The sequence below is a fragment of the Lasioglossum baleicum genome, chromosome 9 (assembly GCF_051020765.1).
Source record: "Lasioglossum baleicum chromosome 9, iyLasBale1, whole genome shotgun sequence".
NCBI classification, from domain to species: domain Eukaryota; kingdom Metazoa; phylum Arthropoda; class Insecta; order Hymenoptera; family Halictidae; genus Lasioglossum; species Lasioglossum baleicum.
The window spans coordinates 4,951,885-4,974,947 of NC_134937.1; the positions used below are offsets into that span (position 1 = coordinate 4,951,885).

The 23,063-nt window shown below is 35.1% G+C and overlaps 1 protein-coding gene across 14 annotated transcripts in view; it reads left to right on the forward strand.

Moving 5' to 3' along the window:
* Nucleotides 1-23,040, forward strand: part of Glut1 (Glucose transporter 1) — a 102,350-nt gene extending 79,310 nt beyond the window's left edge. For 7 of the 14 annotated variants that reach the window (XM_076430436.1, XM_076430441.1, XM_076430437.1 and 4 more), the window contains 3 exons: nucleotides 1,474-1,503; nucleotides 9,841-9,938; nucleotides 17,189-23,040. In XM_076430436.1, the coding sequence (XP_076286551.1) occupies nucleotides 1,474-1,503; nucleotides 9,841-9,938; nucleotides 17,189-17,292 (232 nt within the window). In that variant the 3' untranslated portion in view covers nucleotides 17,293-23,040. Of the gene's footprint in view, nucleotides 1-1,473; nucleotides 1,504-8,430; nucleotides 11,851-13,718; nucleotides 15,123-15,594; nucleotides 16,901-17,188 lie in introns of those variants that run through there. The other 7 variants (XR_013009607.1, XR_013009609.1, XM_076430444.1 and 4 more) reach the window with 7 other exon arrangements.
* The last annotated feature ends 23 nt before the right edge of the window (nucleotides 23,041-23,063 follow it).

Below are 23,063 nucleotides of genomic sequence, written 5' to 3' on the forward strand. Positions count from 1 at the left end.
AAATCGGGCACGAACTTACGCAATCATCTGATATTGTATTATATTCCATCTTTGTGGAAAGAATCGGCTGAGAAATCGAAAAATTACGCTTTGTGTGTCACGGTTCGATCACGGCGAATTGCGCAGGATTAATTCCTTCGAGAGCACACTGTTTCGAACAGTAATTAGACATTTTCGAGATTCGTGGAAATAAGACACCGTCTTTTAACTCGTAACGTAACGTAAAATAACGTAGAGAGGTTAAAGCAGCAACGTTTTCAGATCGTATGTACTATATGTTCCCGTGAAATCGTTCACGCTGATTGTCGCATGGTTGTATAGTAAACAGTTATTGTTCCTACCGTCGTAGCATACGCCGACGTTCCTCTTCGGCTTGTACGTCACACCGAACAAAGTCTTTCTTGTAACGAACGCAGAAGGTACAACACCGTTCCCGTAGATTATTCACATCGAGCAACGTTTCAACATTCCATCGAGCGCTCGTGATCTATGAACATACTGCGGAGGCTTTGCGAATATTTACATGCTAGAAGAATTTATCAAAACTTTTTCTCCCTCGTCGGTACGGCAAAAATTTGTCGAAGTAGACGTAGAGCTCGGTAAAGTAGTGTTTTAAAGAAGAAATAGTAAATGACCCTATTTATTTTAAAGTACGCTTACAACTTTGAAGATAAAATATTTTATTTGATGCAATAAGTTTTTCAAATGGTATATGGAAATATTTCATTAATTTTATCATTTGTTTTAAATATCTTTACCAAAATAATGGTTCGTATTTAATATAGTCACCAGTATAAATTGTTTCCTAATGACAAGATACATTTATCAATTATATTGTTTATCAAGAAACCCCAGTAATGTAAATAATTAAAGTTTTAAACGAACTTTATCAGAAATACTTTCTATCACCATATATAGTCTAAAATTTGCTTCTTAATGTCATTTAATGGCTCGACGATAAGAAACTCTCAGATCTGATATGGGAGAATGAATTTAAAAGGCAGCATTACTGAAGATTTTTGTATTCTGTAATAAAAGCAAAGCCCCGCAGATTATTAATAGGATACGATTAAAAAGCGATAGATCAGAGCAATCTACGATCGCTTGTTTTACCTTCGCTTTATGATTTATTTTACATTTCCGCTTAAATACCTATACATATACATATATACGTATTATATTCATTTGTAAAACATGCTGAACGCTTGAACGCTTCATAATCCTTATTGTTACGTACTTCCTCAAGGCCAAGTGGATATTATTATATTTATTTGTTTAGCGTATTGTACATGTATTATTTCAATAAATCGTTATTTAATGGTTCTGGTAAATTCTTTTTTTAGTTAACTTCCGTATACATGTTTCATTGCTGAAACGAACGAAAAGAGACAATACAAAGAAATTGACAAATCTACATGTTCATTTATATCTGGTACATTATCGTAATTGTGCTTTCTGTGTTATTTGGAGCAGGAGCAGCTTGCGGGACAGCAGACTTTATGGGTGAGTCTTAACAATACGTACCCTCTGTATTACTGTGGTGGCTTTGTTACGATACTTATATCAACTTACAAGACTTATATCTTTACTGCATGATAATCGATTATTTGCCAAAGACACCACTAGTCGCCTTTAAACAAAGGATTATTTTTTAGCCCGTTACTCCGCGTCTCTCTGGAATCACCGTGATCGCAATCGTTCCTCTATTTCCCTTTCTTTTCTTCTGTTTTTTTTTTTTGTAATTCGGGTTATTCCGTCAATAATCGAATTAGAAGAGACGCGGATCAATTCGAGTATAATTAAAAAATAATCCTGTACCTGCCTATTTAACTGACTACCATACAACTTCTCGGTCTGACGCGCCTGGCATGTTGAAACATCTTTACTTACCTGTCAGTTGCTCATTTGCGAGTCGCCGTTTCCATGCGCTATCAGTCAGGCTAACCTAATCGTACGGAGAGAAAGAGAGCGAGAGAAAGGAATTGAGAGAAAGAGCAAGTGAAAGAAAGAACGAGAGAGAGAGAGAGAGAGAGAGAGAGAGAAGGGGGTGGCGAAGGGAGGACGACGTTACGTTCTCTATAGTTTGCATGAAATGACTCGTTACGAGAAATTGTAATATTTCCTTTTGGTTTTTTGGTTCGTTTGCGGCGATACATTTCACAGTTTCTATAATAGTTTCCTCAGGGCTATTATGTTGATCGATACCAATGCTTTCTACCGATCTCGTGTTAAAACGCCAGTACAGTACACCCATGACCCGTTGGTAAGGTTCGCTACATAACAGCCCCGACTTTGGTTAAACTTTCACTCAAGAGACCAAATATTTTCAACATTCTCTGAATGTAATATTATACAATTCGACGAAAAGATGATAAAACTTTAAATACTAGTGCGAGGAATCCAAGGTCTAACCCAGCGGATCCGCTCACTACATCATAGCCGCTCCTATATCTGGAAACAAATATGGCAGCGTTCCTCTTAAACGCGCTTGAAATCGAGCAACCTTACTCGTTTATAACTTTTAAACGAGTGTGACATTCGTCACCACAATCCGATTCCTGTGTTACATTTTCAAGGGGCCCGCCCCTCATTGGTGCAGCATTGTTTTCGTGGAGAGTCTCGGGGATAGATATCGCGACTTTAATGTAATTCACAAGATTCGATTCTGCGACTAAGTGCGCTATCGAATTTTATGAATTAATTCGATTCTACGGTTAAGTTCCTTATTGAGTTTTGTGGAATAATTCGCTGACAGGAGCGATGTTGGCTCTTCGAAGTGTCGATCACTCCGTTTCGATCTCCTGGCTCGACGATCTGGATCTTCTGGTGGGGTATGTGCCGCCAAAATCGACCACAACTGGTCGATTTTTCCTCTCCTCCTTTTCCCCTTCCACTATCCCATTCCAGCGCCATGAGCATACTCCAACATCCCTCACTAAGACCCTAGACCAGTGTTGGGCATTAATCGATTAAAATTTTAATCATGATTGATTGATTAATGTATACGATTAAAAAAAGAAATCGTCGAATAATCGGCGATTGATTCAATCGATTGATGAACCATGAAGTTAATCGTCAATCGTTGATTAAATGCAGAAATCGTCGAATAAATCGGCGATTGATTCAATCGATTGATGAAGTTAATCGTCAATCGTTGATTAAAAAAGGAATCATCGAAAAAAAAAACATAAAAGCACGTAAACAGAATTTGTATCATGGACCAAATGACAATACACCTAAACTCAGTTTACGTTTTTTTCAGTATTCATACAGTTTTGATTTTGTATTTCATTTCGAAATTTCAGCATTAATCAATTATCCGATTGACGATTACAATTGAAGGAATGTAATCGTTCATCGCAATTAACGACTGAAGTAGAAATTTAACCGTTATTTCCAATTAACGATTAATAAGTATTTAATCGTTAGCCGCAATTTTTTAACGATTAATAAGTATTTAATCGTTAGCCGCAATTTTTTAACGATCAATAAGTATTTCATCGTTAATCGCAATTTTAACGACTAAACTAGGAGATTAATTGTTAGTTGCGATTAACGATTGAAGTAGAAATTTAGTCTTCAATCGTTGATTAATTTTTTGTCCAACACTGCCCTAGACTGGTCACGTATTAGTATGGTCATCAGAGAGGGGGTAAAATGTATTCCCCTCGATTTCCACGATCTGGCGGCACTGGGTGGGGCACTGTGGCGGATCCACCAGAAAAACAACAGGAACGTACCACTGAGGGGGCGGGTCCCTCCAAATTTTATTCTTACGAATTCCGGTGGAGCTCGACAAGTTTCGAAACCAGTGCCGTACCAATGAGGGGCGGGCCCCTTGAAAATGTAACACAAGAATCGTCCTGAGCTGTGAAGATCAGGACGGATTGTAGTGACGAATGTCACAACGAGTGAAGTCCTTGCATTGAAACTTGGTTTCCGCGCACTAGAATTTATAGTTTTGTAATTTTTTCGTCGGATTGTATAATATTACATTCAGAGAAGTTGAAAATTGTTGGTCCCCCGAATGAAAGTTCAGCCCCGACTTTTCTACTTATACGACCTCTCTCCTGAACCCTGGAGCCTTGTATTTGACAGCATGCTCCTTTCGTTTTTTAGTCTAACAGTTTATCCCCCGATCAGTGTTCGACGAGAAACTATCTCTCTCGAGTCTTGGATTTATTTTCATGTCGATATACATAGTTGGCACGAGTTTATGGCGCTGTACTATGCGACTGCATGTTAGTGCTTACAATTTACTGTTTGGCGTACGAAACCTGTTTCTCAGTTGTATACAGAGTGGATAGATACTTTGTTCGATAGGCAAACGCAGCAAAAGCCGTTTCGCATAATCTTCCGTCATTGTTTGCGCATCAAGCTAAAAATGAAAAACAGAGATTTCTTGAATAGAAGAGGAAAAATGATATTTTTCGAAAGGAAAAAAACATCAACGGGACACGTTGGAACACTTTGTCCACGATTCTCGGTTGAGATCAGTGCAGCTCTTGATAAACTTGCAAGCTACGCAATTTCGTTAACAATTTCGTTCTCGTTCTTCCTGGTTTTCGTTTTCCGTTCCGTTTCGTTTGTTATTATCGATTCTGCTAAAACAAGGTTTTGCCGAAACATTCGATCGATCGTTATCAGCTTTTACATGAATGAATTCTCTGATCGATAGTTATGATCTATTCGTTACTTATGATTTAGTGGAATTTTTCATTCGATTTGTTCGTTTGCGACGATCGTTGAACGCTGGTTGATCAACGACATAGAATTAGTATTGGAAGCTGTTTTATAATATTCTCGTTATGATACAGAATGAGAGCTAATCATTCACGATTTACAACTGTGTATGTGTTCTAATCGACTTTTACGTGTTCGTCGAACACATTTGTGTGATCATTAATATTCTACAACCTGTTTGTATGTATTTTTCAATCGCTTAGGCGGGTTGCGGTATCATTTAACAATTACAATGTGGTTCACACTGTTTTATTCATGATCGCTCATCGACTCCAACTCTACTTTTGGCTGGTCTGTAAAACGTGATAAGATAAAAATGTCAACGATTTCGTGTGTGAAATCAAGATAAATGTAGAGTATCTTTTGTTCTTGAGGAAATGCATCTTAAAAAATTCATGGACGATTTTATTTGCAATTTCTACTCAAATGCCTTTGTCTCGACTTGCTTTGATAAGATGTAACAGATAATACGCACACAAAACTTTTATTGTAATAATAGATATTGCGATTATAAATTCTTTATATTTGCGCTATTATGCTAGAATTATGCTATTACAGTCGCTTCAAAAAGTATTGTTACATTTTCGATTTTCGACAAATTCTCGATATCTCAAATGTTCTGCTTTCGTACGAAATAGTCACACAGCAATAAATCTGAGCTTATTTTAAAGCTTGAAGCCTCTACTTTCGCAGTCCATCGTTCGTTTCCTTCTAAGATGTTTTTGCATGATAGAAAGTGCGAAATTGAAAGCAACTGTTTGTCGAAAATGCTGTTCATTGAAACGCCTCTATAAACATTGAACAATTTTTTTTTATACGTGACTTTACCATGGATTTGAAGACTGAAGCTTCTCCTTTATAACGACGCCCTGAAACTTTATGTCCGATTGTTTTTCGTCATTTTACGGAGCTTTGAATGTAAGATATGCCGGCAAAATAAGAATGTAAGGTAAACTTGTTGAAACACCTCTTCTTCTCACGGATTTTAAAACAATAAACAACATTTTCTTATACATACAACAGGCGGTACCTTTTAGTTTCTTAGATATTCGCGAAAATAATTTTTAAGTTTTAGTTAAGTCTGGATTAGGTCTGAATGATTTTTTTTACTTTTTTTATTACATATTATTCTCAATTATTAACCCTTTGCAATCGGAGCTTTCGTTACTCGAAAATTAAACATTTCTTCCTAAAGAGAATAATCATTTTATTCTATACGATTTTTTCATTTTATGGATATGAAATTGATACAATATCTCATACAATACTTAAATGCTTAGTAATAGATTCGATACCGACGTATTTAATAATGTAAACCATATTTTGGATAATAGTACTTATACATACATGTATAATGGTACTATAATAATCTTATAATTATACTGGGTGCTTGTTTCTTTTGCACAGTAGTGTATATTGACTTGAGCCCCAACTCTACCTTCCCCTTCTACGACGCTATTCCCCACGCTTCCGCCGCGGCCCGGTCACGTGACGCGTTTCGTCTCCGTCGTGCATGTGTCACAATGTCACGTGACCAATCTGGTACTGGCAGAGGGAGGGTACTTTTTCCCCTCGATTCTAGTGGATCTTTGTAAAGAAAAAGCTTCAAATCTATGATAGATTCAGTTACGAAAAAATGGTCAAATGTTTTTAACGACGTTTCCAAAATTACCTAAAAAATTGAGGATGTGTTAGAAAAGTGGAGGCTTCAAGTTTTAAAATGAGCACAGGCTTATTGCTTTACGATCTTCGTTTATGAAATTATAACAGGTTAAATATCCACAATTTTTCGGCAATCAGAAAAGAATGCCAATACCTTTTGAAGCCAGTATGTGTCTTGAATTACTTTAAGAATGTCTAATAACAAAGTTTTACTGTTGGTTATTTTTATACAAAGTCGGACTGTTTTTATCATGTCACGAATTACATGCCACCAGGCACATAAACATTTTTAGGAGAAGGAAACCGCTAGTTACGTACAAATATACGATGTTTCGCTTTTAGTTCACTTACTGAATTTTTTTACTGGAACATTACCGTCTCTGAATATTAGAAAACGAGGAAATGCAGTCAGCTATTTAACGGAGAATAAGATGTACATATTTTTTCAAATATTTAGTTAGAATTAAAATTTTAATGAATTTATTTGTTATTACTAGATTGCGAAGCTTTCTGCATCGATTGTGGAAAGTAAGAGCTAAATGAAAATTCATACGACATAATGATGTACTGTACTTCGATTTTGCTAGTCTTTTTATTGTTTTATACAAGTTTTACACTCCAAATTCACCCTTTTGCAAATCAATTTTACCCTACTGCAAATCAATTCAAGCTTTTACAAATACAGTATTTTTAAGTAAGATTTTGTGAAAGAAATCAAATCAAATGTAAATGAATTGTTGAGAAATTCAAAATATTATTTATTGCAAAGATGTACATCAAGTACTTACTTAAAAGTAATTACCAATTACCATTAATTTTCTATTGTATGAAAACTGTGTGTACATATGTGTCCATAATTATGAAAGTGGTCTAAGTGGAAGTGAAAAATAAATGAGTTCATCGCAGTTATTCCACATCACATTATTTTAAACTAAATTATTCGATAATAATTCGATGATCATTTTTACGATATTGTCAAAAATGAACCGTTAGATAGTGCTTGTTGTTTCAACATTAAAATTTCAACATTTAAATAGACCAATAATTAGACACTTAAATAGACCACTTCCATAATTATGGGCATATACATATACATGTGTATATTCATTGTAGCCATTTTCGGATTAATATATTTGAAAAATGAAAGTACGTATGTATTTACGGAAGCGTATCGAGTATCGAGTCTTATGTTTTCCTCGCAGTAATGACACTGTTCACGTGTGTCTAAATAAATATATAATTTAATCTAAATAAATAAATAATTAATTTTAAGTATTCTTGGTGGGTGAAACTGATTTGCAAAAGGGTGAAATTGATTTACAAAAAGGTGAAATTGATTTTCAAAAAGGTGAAACTGATTTACAAAAAGGTGAAACTGATTTGCAAAACGTTGAATTTGACTTGCCAAATATCAGCGTGTTTCCTTCGCAAATATGTTACATAAACGTATAAACATTTACAAATAACTCACTGCATATGCAATCCTCGTTTCTCGTAGTTTTTCCATAATGATCAGTTCGATCTAATTAGCGAGGTATCGTTGTATTGAAAAGAACAATAGGAATTTAGCCTCGAGTAATATTTACACACGATTGATTTGTAAAATGGAATTCGAAAACACTGAGAGAACATTCATTAGTCGAATACATAAACGACTTTCCTTTGTCAATCATTCACACAAGAACAATAGACCATCCGTTCACATCACAAGCAATACGTTGTCATTAGACGACAGCCTAACTAATTTATAGCTGGTTGTGTCCATTGTAATAATTCCGAACGAGTGTCCTTCCGAGTTTGAAGAGAGTACGTAGTTGAGAATTTTTGAACAGATCTTTTTGTTATTCTCGGCGTAGGATGTTTATGTAAACGTTATCCTTAGAGTAAAAAGCTTATACTTTGTTCGTACGAATTACGCAAATCTAGGATTTTTCTCTCTTGAATCAAACAAAAAAAAAAAATACAAAATATCGATTTTGAAAACGATTCGAGGCTCGATGGGCATGTAACATTATTATATTGCAGGGAAGAGGAGCTCGCCACTAACTCTAGCAAGGAGACCGTCCTATCTGACGCCACCACTGCCAACCATACCCACGCTACTGACAAACCATAAAAAAAAACAAACTATACAATAACTTGTGAACGATTTTAATATCAGTCCTAGTGTCGAATATCATTCGCTGAGAAAGAAACGAAAGAGATAAAGAGAGAAAATAATATGAAACTGTAACTCTAGAGTTCTCGTATCCAGTCAATCTAATCGAAATATGTAATTGTTATCGGCAACGATATAGCATTACACTAGTAGCGGAAGAAACCGTTAATATGGATTATTGTAATCACTGATTACGCGTTTACGACTTTTTAGAACACTCGTTAACTAGTGTTATTGTATTAACCGACGAATATTTCGGCATCACCGATAAACTTCCATATAATATATACATACGTATATCTGATCATGGATTTAATATATATGATACGACGTATATATTAGATCTTGTACAATAAATCTGTTTGTTTATTTAATTATCGGTTTCAGTTCACTTCCACTTATTCGAACGACCTCGACGCGGAATTGTGTTCGTCATTTCTTTTCTAATGTTTTTTGTTTCTTATAGAAGACTACAGGCCCAATTTCGATTCATCTTACGACAGGAAATTAATTAATCAGAAATTCTGTCGCGACTTTACTTTCTCTCCGTTTTATTTCCGAAGGCGAAGTCCGTCCGACGGACTCTCTCATTCGACGGTCTATCAGGCGAACATGGGGACAGGGAACATTCGAAGTTCGATGTTTAGTATGTTGGACAATAAAGTACATGTCTGAAGTCTACTACACAGGCCAGTGAACCACTGTAATCCCACGCAAAGCTAGAAACTGTGAAATGAATAATCATTTCTCGATAATGATTCACGTACAGGTTCAAAAGTGGGATCGAGCAACGTTCGAAAATAGAAACAAAGAAAAAAATCCAACGAAACAAAGACTGCGATTAAGTGAGAAACGAAAAGATTACCGAAAAAAACACAACAAAAAAACAATGAAAACTAAATAAATGGGCAAAATTAAAGTTCGACTAATGGTTGCTTTACAAAAAAAAAAAAACTGGGCGTGTTATAATGTATCGTAAAACAAAGAATACTTACCGTAATTTACTATTGTAACGGGTTACAACATCACAAACATTCTGAATTTTCAAATTCAAATCCAGGTCAATTAGGATAAGATAAAAAAAGAGCCGGATATGTAAAGTTACGTTGACGAGTCGTTGATATGCCGCGCGATACTGTTTTCTCATGGTTCGACGACGTCGGTGCATGTTGAATCGATGCCCTCGACGAAGATCTGGAATGTAATAAGAGAAGGAGAGATTCAATAGACATGTGTGAAGAAGCGGAAACTTGGACAAGTCGCGTGATGTTTTGCAGGAGCATGCTAAACTGTGTGAATGCATTAGAGGGACACATACCGCCAGCAGAGAGTGCAGCCCTGATGGTGGCCGAGGAGAAGCCACATCCTGATTCATGTAAGGCTTAAAAACCTCACCAAAATCGCCCACAGTCATCTACTACCATTGTCATATCCGTCTCTATGTCGCAAACAATTCTTTCACCCCGCATTCAAACATACAACATCGTTCTAGTACCTTCGTCACGAGTACTATTCAAAACATCTCCTAAACGTTATTTTCTAAAGGGTTGCCCTATCTTATCACCTGGCAATAATATCTACGCATCGAACGTTTTATAGAAAATCAAAGATTGAGTCAATAACATTTCATTGAAACTCTATTAAAATATGAATCTTAAGGGGATAGACTCGTTTCTACGATTGCATGGGCGCGAGATGCGCCTTCTCATTTCTCGCTAATGCAAAGATGGGATTCTTCAGTAGTCAAAAGCGCTAGATAACAGATCAATTTAGGCCTCTATCGGCCTCAAAAGTCCTGTTTCTACGTTTACGAGGCGTGTTTGCATTATTCTGCAGCATGTAGCTGTCGGAGCTTTATGAAAATAGCTACATGCGCAGCCTTATGCTTCCGAATATTGCAAGTTACACTGCCGAATAATGCAAATTAAGACTCGTAAATTTAGAAATACGAATTTTGAGGCCGCGATTGCTCTCAAACGTCCTATTTTTAGGTTTACGAGGCGTAATTTGCATTATTCAGCAGCGTGTAGCTGTCGGAGCTTTATGAAAATAGCTACATGCGCAGCCTTATGCTTCCGAATATTGCAAGTTACACTGCCGAATAATGCAAATTAAGACTCGTAAATTTAGAAATACGAATTTTGAGGCCGCGATTGCTCTCAAAAGTCCTATTTTTAGGTTTACGAGGCGTAATTTGCATTATTCAGCAGCGTGTAGCTGTCGGAGCTTTATGAAAATAGCTACATGCGCAGCCTTATGCTTCCGAATAATGCAAATTACGCCTCCGAAACGTAAAAATAGTACTATTGAGGGCGATCGCGGCCTAGATTGATCTTTCATCTAGCGCTTTCGACTGCTGAAAAACCCCATATCTTTGCATTATCGAGAAATGAGAACGCACATCCCGCACCCTTGCAATCCTGAAAACGCGAGTCTACCCCCGTACACTGTCTTTCTCAGTCAGACGGACCTCTTCACGGTGTTTATACATCATCTTCGTATTTTTTGTTCAATCCACTTGCATTTTGAAATACTAGGTTGGCTGGAAAGTCTTTTCGTATGTCTCAACACTAAACCTACCATCAATGTACAGTAAGCTCTACAGAATTCACTACTAGAGTGCGGATTTTATGCATTTATGAGAGATAAATGTGTAGGTACAATTGAAAACTGTGAAAAGATTGTTAATGGAATTATAATTGTTAATAAACGAATCTACCATCACAACAAGCTGGACAAAATTCATTACTAGGGTGCACTTATGGGAGACGAATGTGTAGGTACAATTTAAAACAGTAAAGAGATTGTTAAGAGAATTACAATTGTTAATTAACGAATCTACCAACACTGCACAGTGGGCTAGATCACAACAAGCTGGATAAAATTCATTACTAGAGTACGGATTTTATGCATTTACGAGAGACAAATGTGTAGGTATACAAGTTAAAACAGTGAAAAGATTGTTAAGGGAATTATAATTGTTTATGAACGAACCATGTATTTAACATAACATAATACAAATAAGACAGACAAATTTTCAAACAAACGCTCCTTCATGCAAACTTATTTCTTTATTTCACACAACCAAATTCACTTCATACATTTATGTCTCTTACTCATTATATTTCTTTCTCATTCTCGCCCCACCCATATCCACACATTCACACCCTTTCTTTTTATATCGAATACATACTTATATAACAATAATTCTCATACATAATGTACTCCACAACAATAATTGCTTTTCATACATTACATGCACACACATTACCACACAATGTCGATATACTATTCTTCACATGATAGAATTATTAATGAAGAAAACAAATTTGTAATTAGCTTCTGTAAATTGCAATCGATGCTTACACATTTTATTTCGCATAAAGATCCGCAGTTTATGAACGGAATGTTAGGAATTATCAGATTAGTGTACCATTATGAACGGAACGGTTTTAGGAGCTTTCAGGTCGTAATGCCTGATTCTGGTATCCCTTATTTGCAAAAATGAGAAACTGTCTTTGCAAAGCTTCCCTTGTACATAGAAGGCGTTTCAATCTAAGAAATTGAAACTTTGCTAGTCAATTTCGAATGTGATTTTAAGCAACTAATGTCTTATTAAATATAATAAATAGACTGCGGTTATTTATGCAAAATAAAGAATGCGAACTACAACAAACTGAAATGAAATAGAAAGTTTCCTTTCTTAATATTTTTGATAGGTTGAAAAGAAACGGCCCACTGTGCACCGATCAAATGACTGGTTTGAAATTTTTTATTAATTCAATAAATTTCTTTATAATAACAGCTGCACAAAATCTAAATAAGTTCATCCTTTTTATTTTTGTAAGACAACATGTACCAGAGACTTCTAGTGCTCGGTAGATGTAGTGTTAATGTTTACAGGTAAGTTCTATTATACATCACCGAATCGAAACTAATAAAGTATTTGTGTTGCCTATTCTATTCAAAAACGTGCTGTCATCTTTCAATGTCTTTATTTGATTTTAATATTTATTCTGACAAAACATACCATCGATAAGCTAATCAGAAAAACGCAGACTCTACGGCCAACCTAATGTATGCTCTCTATATTCTAAAAAGTGCCAATGATTGTTTAAAATATTAATCTACAACAAGGTAGTGAATATGTAAACGAGAAGTTCAAGCTTTGAAATTTTCCTATGAAAGTATAATTTGCAAAAAAACTTTTCACTATATTGCAAAAATTCCATGTGTATCTTTAGGATACATATACATATACAGGGTGGTCCACCAGATACTACTTTTTTTGTAGGTATATTTAAATTAAATATCTCCTAAACTAATCATGTTTCGACGTACATATTTTAATCCTTTTTTATAGAGAATAAAAAGCTACATCGACTGATGCATACAAAAATATACGGTTCCATTAAGAAAATCAAAATTGACTTTTTGATACATACATCCACCTACCAACATGTGCACCTTTTGAGACCATATATATATATATATATATACATATATATATATATATATATATATATATATATATATATAATCTCCATCTAAACATTTCTCGCTACGGATAATAATAATGACGTAAATCAAGTTGGAAGTATCTAGTGAACCACCCTGTATAAGAGTCGTTCAAAATTTTATGCAAAATAAAAATTGTCTGCATCGATTACAAGCCAAAGGAACCAAATAAAAAGTTCTTTCTTCTTTTAATTATCTTATTAAGCTGTAAATAATATACCGATGTCCTTAAATCTTTTTAATATGTTCACTGCTTTAAATTGTACGTTTCTATTTTTGTCATAAATGCATAAAATCCGCAGTCTAGATATTATATGTATAATATTGCGGAAAGGTCCGTATCACGGCCATTTTGTAGAATAAACGACCAATTCTACAAAATGAAGCCTCAATGAAAGGTTCTTGATTCAAAAAACAACTCTACGTTATAAATATTTTTAAGATGAAGATGATGCAACCGCTTTGTTAACGACTCGTGACCAAGAGAATTGTTTGTCAGTGGTCGCTTCTTACATCTAGCGATCATTGTGCATGTCATAATGTCATCTATGTATGTTCGTAAATTTTGTTTATTTGTAGTCTCATTGTGATACATACTTTTTACATTTATTTGCGACTATTATTTTTCTGCTTTCAGTATGATTCAAACGTGCAGAGGAATCAAACCGCTGATTCTGTGACAAAAACAAAAAAAAAAAAGAACAAACAAAAATTACATTGCTGCTTCGCTACTACAAGACATACAAGTGGTCCTAGCAGAGAACAATAAATCACACTATACCTATGTTTTCGTATTGACAATAGCAAATATTTAGGAGAGTGCAATTGAACATTATATATCAGAATTATCAAATGCCAAAGGAGCCACTTGACCATGATACTGTATTGGTTTATGCAAAGCGTATACTGTAATTAAGACGTTAGACAGTTCACAATTTATATATACATATATTTCTGTAAATGTGCGTTATTTCCAATTGTTCGTTTCTAGTCGTTTTTGTCTTTCGTTGTTCTATGGTAAGGATTTTCGTAGAAATCACTTTTTATCTATATCTGATCTGAAACGCAACGGTACTTGTTCGACTGAGTTCCGATCGAGTCCTATTGTTGTTTGATTTGTTCCTTTTCATTTTTCTAGGAAGAAGTTGGAATATGTAAATAATATCGTGAACGAAAAACGCATTATTCTCGAATTTGTTTTCCACTATCAGTAACTGTTTGCATTTCATGCATCGGTCATAGCTTTATTGTGGCTTTCCACGACTCACAGTGCTTCAGCAAAACACTCACACCACACAGTCGAATAAACGTTGAACTATAGTTGAAGCATTTTTGTTCCCGTGTAGAGCTTATATTTCTGATAATGTCGCGCAACACACGTGGAAACCGTGCGATAGCGATTGTAAATAAAACAAACCAAAAGAGACGTACTGTCGCGAATAGAGATAGTGATACGATGACGTGTTATTGTAATTCATTTTGTTTTTTACTATTATATAATATAAGGAACTCTCAGTATTATAAGCTCTATTATATATATACAATAATGTCTCTCTTCTATCATCTGTGTGCAGTATGATAATCTGTCATCCTGTTATTACATCTAACTAGTCGATTCTAAGTATTTTTATAAACGAAATTGGCAGACATACATGATATTGGTTTCACTTCTATTCTAAGAATATTATATACACAATACTATGTGCTATTAACACTGGCCTTTGTAGTAGTGTAAGTGGAGGTAGGCCATTATGGATTTCGCACTAACGCAAATTATGGTCTCTAACGGATCAATTTGTAAGTGTAAAAAAAAAAGATTTAAACAAGAAAAACAACTAAGGTGTTGTACGAGTATATATCGAGATTCAACAGAGATTTCAAAACAAATATAATATCACATTATTATTATTTTTTATATGAAAACTGTAAAACCGACTTCAATACTACCACAGTTGGAGCATGAATGGTATAATGGGCATGTGCGCATGAATGTAATCTTATTTTACTTAGATTAAAAGAAAATCGAAATAGTAACGATCAATCTCTCGCATTTTCATTTGACAATTTTCTTACCTTTAAGCTTAATTCCTTATGTATATGATATTGGACACGAGAAGATGCAATGAGGGACAGAAATTTCCCACTGATTATCATCAACCCATCAATTCATTTAAAATAAATGACATACACGCTTCCTAATATCAAAGCCTTCCGAATGAATAATATCGTTTTTGTGGACACGACGATATAATTATGTAACAGGAACATTTCGTCTGTCTACCGAGCTCACTGTTAATGTTTATAAGCACTTCACCTGCGTATGTAAATAATCATCGAGTTGAAGAATTATTATCATCATTATTATTATTAGTATTATTATTATTATTTCCAGGTGCTTATTTCTCAAATTTTTACAATTCAATGATCAGACCACAGGAAACACTAATCACGGACAATAAAATTACTTTTCACCAATTCTCTAATAATGAATTATATCTGTATTATGTTTTCAGGAGAACCGAGGCAAATTCTATTCATTGCGTTTGCTTCTAAGAGTACTATATGAGAAGATTTTTTGTTGTCGAATTCGTAAACTCAGCCATGTATGACGTTAAACAGTCAAGGCACAGTCAGATAAATCAGGAGGATGATCTCGAAATAACACAGTACAATAATCTATTGACACACACCATTCACAAAGTATACATTATATTTATTTGAAACTGAAAAGACAACGAAGGAAACGTATATTTTATTTGAATTACACATCTCGAGAGGAGAACAAATATAATGCTTTTATATTTTAATTTCAGTACAACGATATCATTTCATCTTGATTTTCATACAAGCTACGATTACTACCGACTGATTAAGAAGAGTAATTAGAACGCCTGAACATATCGGTACCTCGAGGAACATATACGCTAATAAAAGCAACATCTGATACTGTCCGTAACAATTTCTTTCTACAAGAATCGTAGAGGCTTGCTGTATGTCGTCTTTTAAATTGAAACGATCTGGTAGATGAATGTGAACGTAGTGTAACGAATCCGCGAGTGAAATTGGAGGTGATACTGCAGAATAGCTATTTGCCCACCCTCTGATTTCGATGATTTTTCAATACGTTCGAAATCCCAAAAATTTTCAACGTCTCTCTCCTTTGCATGTTAGTGGCGGTCTCGCTTAGCATCCGAGATATTCGCGAAAAACTAATCTAATCATCACAGCGAGTCTGTCTACAGGGTGATTCCCAGATATAGGTTTTGCACTCCAAATTCACCCCTTTGCAAGTCAAATACAACCTTATGCAAATCAATTACACCCTTTTGCAAATGCGATATACGCTTTTGCAAACCAATTTCATCCGTTTGCAAATCTCTTTCATCTCCATTAAGAATATTTAAATTAATTATTTATTCACATTTAGATTAAATTATATATTTATTTAGACACGAGAACGGTGTCATTACTTCGAGGGAAACGTAAGACTTAATACTCAATACGCTTCAATAAATACGTACGTACTTTTATTTTTAATATTTATTAATCAGAAAATGGCTACAATAAATATACATATCTACACACGGTTTCGGTTTTCAGTTTTATTCATTTTCAAGTTAATGAATTGGTATAGGTAAGGTTGTTAAATTATAGCCACAAATATAATCTTAATAAAATCCAAAGTTTTAATTTTATTCTTAAAAATCTTTCGAAATTGCTTTCTTTATTATCATTCGATATTATTGATATCTTCGATGCATCTGAAAACTAGTATTTCAATTGAATAATATGTATATTCAACTGTATACAACTAAATATCAAAAATAATACAGTGAACGTGAACAAATACTACTCATTAAAAAATAGTGTCCCTACACTACATCTAGATCGTGACTTTACTGTATTTTAAATTTCAGTCCGATAGTTTTTCGCGAATATCTTGGAAACTAAGCAGGACCGCCACTAACATACGAATGAAAAAGTTGTTCGAAATGTTGGGATTTCTAATGATAAGATGTCGAAAAATTATGAAAATCGGCGGGTGGGTAGCTGTTCTGCAGCTTCGCCGGTATTGGAATTGTACATCTGATTAATCCGGACGAACAGTTGTGTTTGCAGCTGGGTCAGAGCGATCTTCCGGCGCACCCGCTCAGCCGGAGAGACCACCGCCCCCGCTTCCCCCGCCACGCTTTCCGAACAGCGGTGTCTGACAATGGGAAACAGCTCCTCTTAATATCGGTAATCTAGTGATCACGAACGCGTCAATTCTACTGCCGCTACTGTTCACCACTAACAGCTTCACTTTGGAAAATCAACTGTACGAGATCATCACGAAGGGGGGCAAGACCTGTGCAGCCTATCTGCGCGATGGTTTTCGTCGAGCAAAGAACGCGTCGTCGTCCATCAACGGCTGGACTGCCAACAGAGGATTCGTAGATCATTAACGTGTCTCGTGCCTGAATCAACCAGAGACAACCGAGCCGAGTCACCTGTTGATCGGATTTCAACGCTGACTCGAGACAACATCGATCGAAAACGATCGGTAACGAATACGCTTGATCGCGATCTTATTTTCGATACGGATATCCCGAATAATGAGATTACTTCGAACGGATAAAGTGAGAGTATCTGTAGCTCCGCGGAAAACTTGCTAGTGTAACTGGGAAGAAGATAAAGATTGGGAAAGCCCGCGAAAGGTAACGGAACGTTTTGCGAAAGTGATTGTGCCTAAACATTTACGTTCGAACGAAATGCGTAAGAAGGTTAGATCATGATCACTATGAGAATGAAATTGAACTTCGTGCGACATCGAAGAATATAGAAGATATATAATTGCTAGATGCGACGAATCGTATAACGAAACCCCAGAGAGAAATATGGAAAGGTGTACCATCTATTATACTTCACTTTTATATCGTTCATTTCATAGGATTTATTGCGGTTACATGAGATTTTGTATCGCTGTCGTCTTTGTAACTGATCGCACTGTACTAAATGATTCTCTTATTCGTTGATCGAGGAATCGAATTCGGAACAAATCTCTCGGACCTTGAAAGTTGAGAAATCTGGTATCGACGAAATTTTACTCGGACTAGCTTTTCGACATTCGAATCACTAGTGACGTTAATCGCGCTATTTAACGTCGTTTTTAATATGGTGCCTCTTAATAGCAACGTTTACAAGAAATATCGAATCATTCTACGCGGTAGAATAAACGAGCGAGATTCAGCTGTTACTGCGAAATTCAAACGGCGCGCACGCGCGAACGAATTAATCGTCGCTAGTCTCAAAACGACATACTTCGACAGATTCCATTTTCCAAATTTTGTACGTGCGTTCGATGACGTTGAAATTCTAATGAATATTTGGATAAATGAAACGACTAACTACACGTTGATTTCTCGTTTGATAAATTTTAAAGACGAGATGGAGGAATAGACCTGACAGCTTGTGGGACTTGGTGTCCATAGGAATGTGTAGTACAGTAAAGTCGCGATTTCTATCCCTGAGGGGCCCCACGATCACTATCCCCTGCCTATCCATTCTACTGACAATGAGGAGCAACGCTGCAGGGGCCAGGAAGCTCGAACTGCCTCGGTAGCCGAACAGCGTAAACATGCCGTGTAATCTGATCTCGGGTCGGGTATATCGGGTGTAAACCACTACTAATCCAATAACAAAACTTCTTTATTTTTCATTATTTTTTTATGGGACTTCCACCAACTTATTCGTGGCATTTCTCTGATTAAAATTTGCGTTCGAAACTTCCATCGCTTATTCAACCAACTTAGTAAATGTAATCGCAATTCTATCGTGTTTGGTCTCGTTTTAATCTGAAAAATTTCACGAATCCGTTGGTAAAGGTTTCGTAACGAAATAACTAAAATTAACACTAAACCTACCGACCATCAAAAGTGACTGATGTGTATGGTATTATAAAAATAACAACATTAAATTTATTTATATTTTGTGCAATTTTTACTATAATATATACTGGAGTCAATCAATTCCCATGAAAACACCTTTACAATCTCAATAATTGTCAAATAAAAAATCTAAAATGGGTCATTCGACCCCTCGTGGTAGGTTTAGTGTTAAGAAAGTTTCATTATTGCATTAGTATTGCCTCACCGATATCCGAGCTCGGATCATATTTCTTTGTAGCGCGATCCCAAGGTGCAAACCCCCTAGTAATGGGGATAAAAGAGTAACATCATCCGCATAGACGAAAGTCACATCATCCGAAGGAATACGCGAAGAGCGTATTAGAAAGAAATCTTCTTACGTTAACAACCTAACGCTAGCTTATATTGTACTTCATTTCTTTCCATTTCAACTTTAATTTAATCTGAAATTTAGTTTTGTTCCTGTATTTGACGATGGTTAGCCTGTGTTCTCCAAAAATACAAATCGAACTCGAAGTCGAAATCGAACTTAGTCGTATTAAGTTAACAAAATGGAGAAAGTGCCTTTTTTTCATCTTAGTTCCATTACTCTACCATATATATTTATGTAAACATGTATTTAATAACTGCGCTAACGCCCAGTGGTGACATATTGTACAAGATTTCTCGCACATGTGCGTCCAAAACAGTAACGTATATATGATGAAGTAATGGAGCCCTGGGGCAGTTATATTGACGGGAAAGTACCGATATTTTACGGGGTGTTCAAGGTACCCCATTCTATCGAGAATTTTACTTTACTGAGGCTAAAATCGCCGCGCATGCGCGAGAAATCTTGCACAATATCTCACCACTGCTAACGCTCCAAAACCAACGGCCACCAAAATACATTGGGTGTCAGGTTTATTCCTATATCTCGTTTGTGGTTCTAATGTTATACACCACCAGTTCGATTGAACAACCAGATTCGACAGCACCCAGCACATTCGGAGGCATGCCTTTTCTTACTACATTTTGTCGTTGATATTTTACACGAAAATGCACGTAATTTGATGTTACGCAAAGCTCTTCGGGCGAAACTTCCCTTATATGTATGTATATAATATGTATATACTGTATACTTCTATCGTACTTACCACGTCGTTGCATAAGCAATTGTATGATAATCCTATACTATTCGACATAGTATATCCGATTCCCTATTAAGATAGCGTTACACGAAAATTGATTGTGTCGTTGATGCGATATTTATCTATTTCGACACTGAATCCATTTCTACTGACCTGGCCACTCGAACTTAGGCGGTCATCGACCGGGAACACCCCGTACAGTGTTTGAGGCGAAATCTTCTAACTGGAGAACAAACTAACTTTCGAACATATATACGTTCTTCGAAATACATATATATATATTTATTACTGACACTACCAGACAAATTCTATAATACAGAACATGAAACTATGATTTTCAATTAGACGAAAATTAGAGTGTTATTTAAATCCATTCTTCTGTTGCCGTTTTTGCTTGCATTTATTGTCAATTGGAAGGAAAGAAACTAACATAATATATATACGTATATACTTACGCATTTCAATTGTTAAGAAGCGGACACTGCAAATTCTTAGGCGACTTGAAGAGTTTTTGATTTCCTCGGGAAATAACGTAACATCGCTTAACGAAGTCTGCCATAACCTGCTGACACTCGGAAACACTTTCATGTTAGCTCGTATCGAATAAAATTAAACACTTTGAAATCGGTTCGTTAAGTGAAGTATGGCGGCGTAATCACCATACTAAGTATGTAGAATAGAAAGGAAAAAAAAGTAAATGAATATAAGCGGCATATGCACTAAAATCACATATGCGCTAATTTAATGAAAACGAAAGAAAGAAACACTTTAATTCTAAGCTGTCCAAATCATACAGAATCAGTGAGAAAGGCAATAAACGCTATGGAACTGAAACTTATGCTAATGTAGATTTCCTTGCATTATAGGTATTATCAGAATTCTAGTCTATCGATCACTGATACTTAGACTAGGTATATGAATACATACACACATAGCTACTAGTCTATAGTAGCACGATATAAACAGACTAATGATAAAGAAAATCGCAAATTTCGCTAATATCATACACGTATGTTGAACGGGGACAAACATACGCGCCTCTCTCACTCGTAATGGCTGTACAATAAACGCGGACCGAGTACTGGTAGCATATCCATTTTTTAAATCGATTCAAGTCTTGACATAACAGACACTCACACCTACACGTGCACACGTAAACACACGATCGTAGTTGCAATCGCTCCGACTCGTATACTAACTATAAATATATGAATTCGATTGATGAAATCATTGAAATCAATAAGAGACCTAGTACCGCGCTAGGTTAAAGATATTTTAAAATGATATATATATATATATATTGTATACCTTTTACTTTTCATATTTCCTATATTACTTTCAGTTTCGACGTAACGAGTCGATAGATATCGCTCGAGGACGAACACACGAATTTTTGATTCGTCGCGTCTTCGAGTTTAAACGTGATTATTCTTTTCTGACTATAATCCTGTTGAGAAAAGGCATGCTGTGATACACCTTCAATGAAAATCTCCAAGCAAATGACAACACGATCTACACCTAGACAAAAATAAGCTATAAACGATTTTTCTACCTTCGCCAGGATTACAATTACAATTAGCGTTGTTAGATAAATATTCTACTGAAATTCAGTTATGTCGAGTATGCATACAAAATCAGCGAAACAACAGGAAATATTTTTCTTGTTTCTCAAAGTTCTAAAGCAACAACCTTAACGTAAGGGTATTCAAAGTGCTTTCAAGAAACACTTTATCGTATACCAAAGGAAACGATAAGAACAGATTTAATTTCACTATAATTCATTCACACACGTAACGATATATTTAGTGAACTCGTTTCTAAAACTGTAACATTATGCATATATTAAATATATACATATATGCAATTGGTAACTCTTATGAGAGTACCTATTCCGTACACTCACCGCAACTTTGATAAAGGAAATGAATAATGATTGCATACATAGTTGGAGTCAATGATACGATATGAAAATTCACCGAATATTGCAACGTTTATAGAGCCTTAAAGTAAAAGAAAGAAAACGAAAAGAGAATAAATGAACAAGAATTCGGAACAGTCCAGCAAAGTGATTACAATAAAATTTGTAAAATAAGTTCACTGCCACTCAAACGACTTGCGCTCTTTTGAGGAGCGTCGATATTCCAAATGTGAATGTGTACAGTTATGTGAAAAGTACTTATATCGTAATTACATTTACACATAATATTATTTAGAGTTACGTGAAACTAAATAGCATGTAATAATATTTAAGAATGGTATACAGATGTAGGGTACAGATTAAAAAAAAAAAGAAAGAAAATCATTGATTGCAGGACTATTATATTCCAAAACAAGAAAAGTTTATGCCTGCTCATTTGTATATTATACGTAAATCTTAGCAAGAAAATAAGTGTTTCTCTGGTAAAAGATGCTAACTTCTAATTATCCTCCCCATATTTCTTTTGGTGATACTTTAATCATAAAATATATCACACTCAATTATTTCGAACTTACTGCACTCTGCTATTATAATAATTTGAAACTAATTCGTGAAGTAAGTTCAAGCAACCTTTGACTGATAAATATCTTTGCGATGATTTCTAGTCTTTCTATTCAAGAAGATATTTTAATCCAAATGTACGTAGCAATTAATAACCATTTACATTTTATTTATTTTTCGAAGAATGATATTAAATTATCTAGAGAAACATTTGACTAATTTCTGATACGTACAATATAATTTTGAGTTTTGATTAATAAAGAGACATGTGAATTTGTAATATTGTAACATGGATTTCTTTGCAATTGTATATATACGTAGCAATTGTTTATAATATTTTAATTACTTATGATTAATGTATTTAAGGTGAACAGATCAATTTAAGTGGAAAGATCATACATGATATCTTTTAAATCTATAAATAAAAATATTTACAAAGTAAAACGTATGTGTTTTTTATTATATTG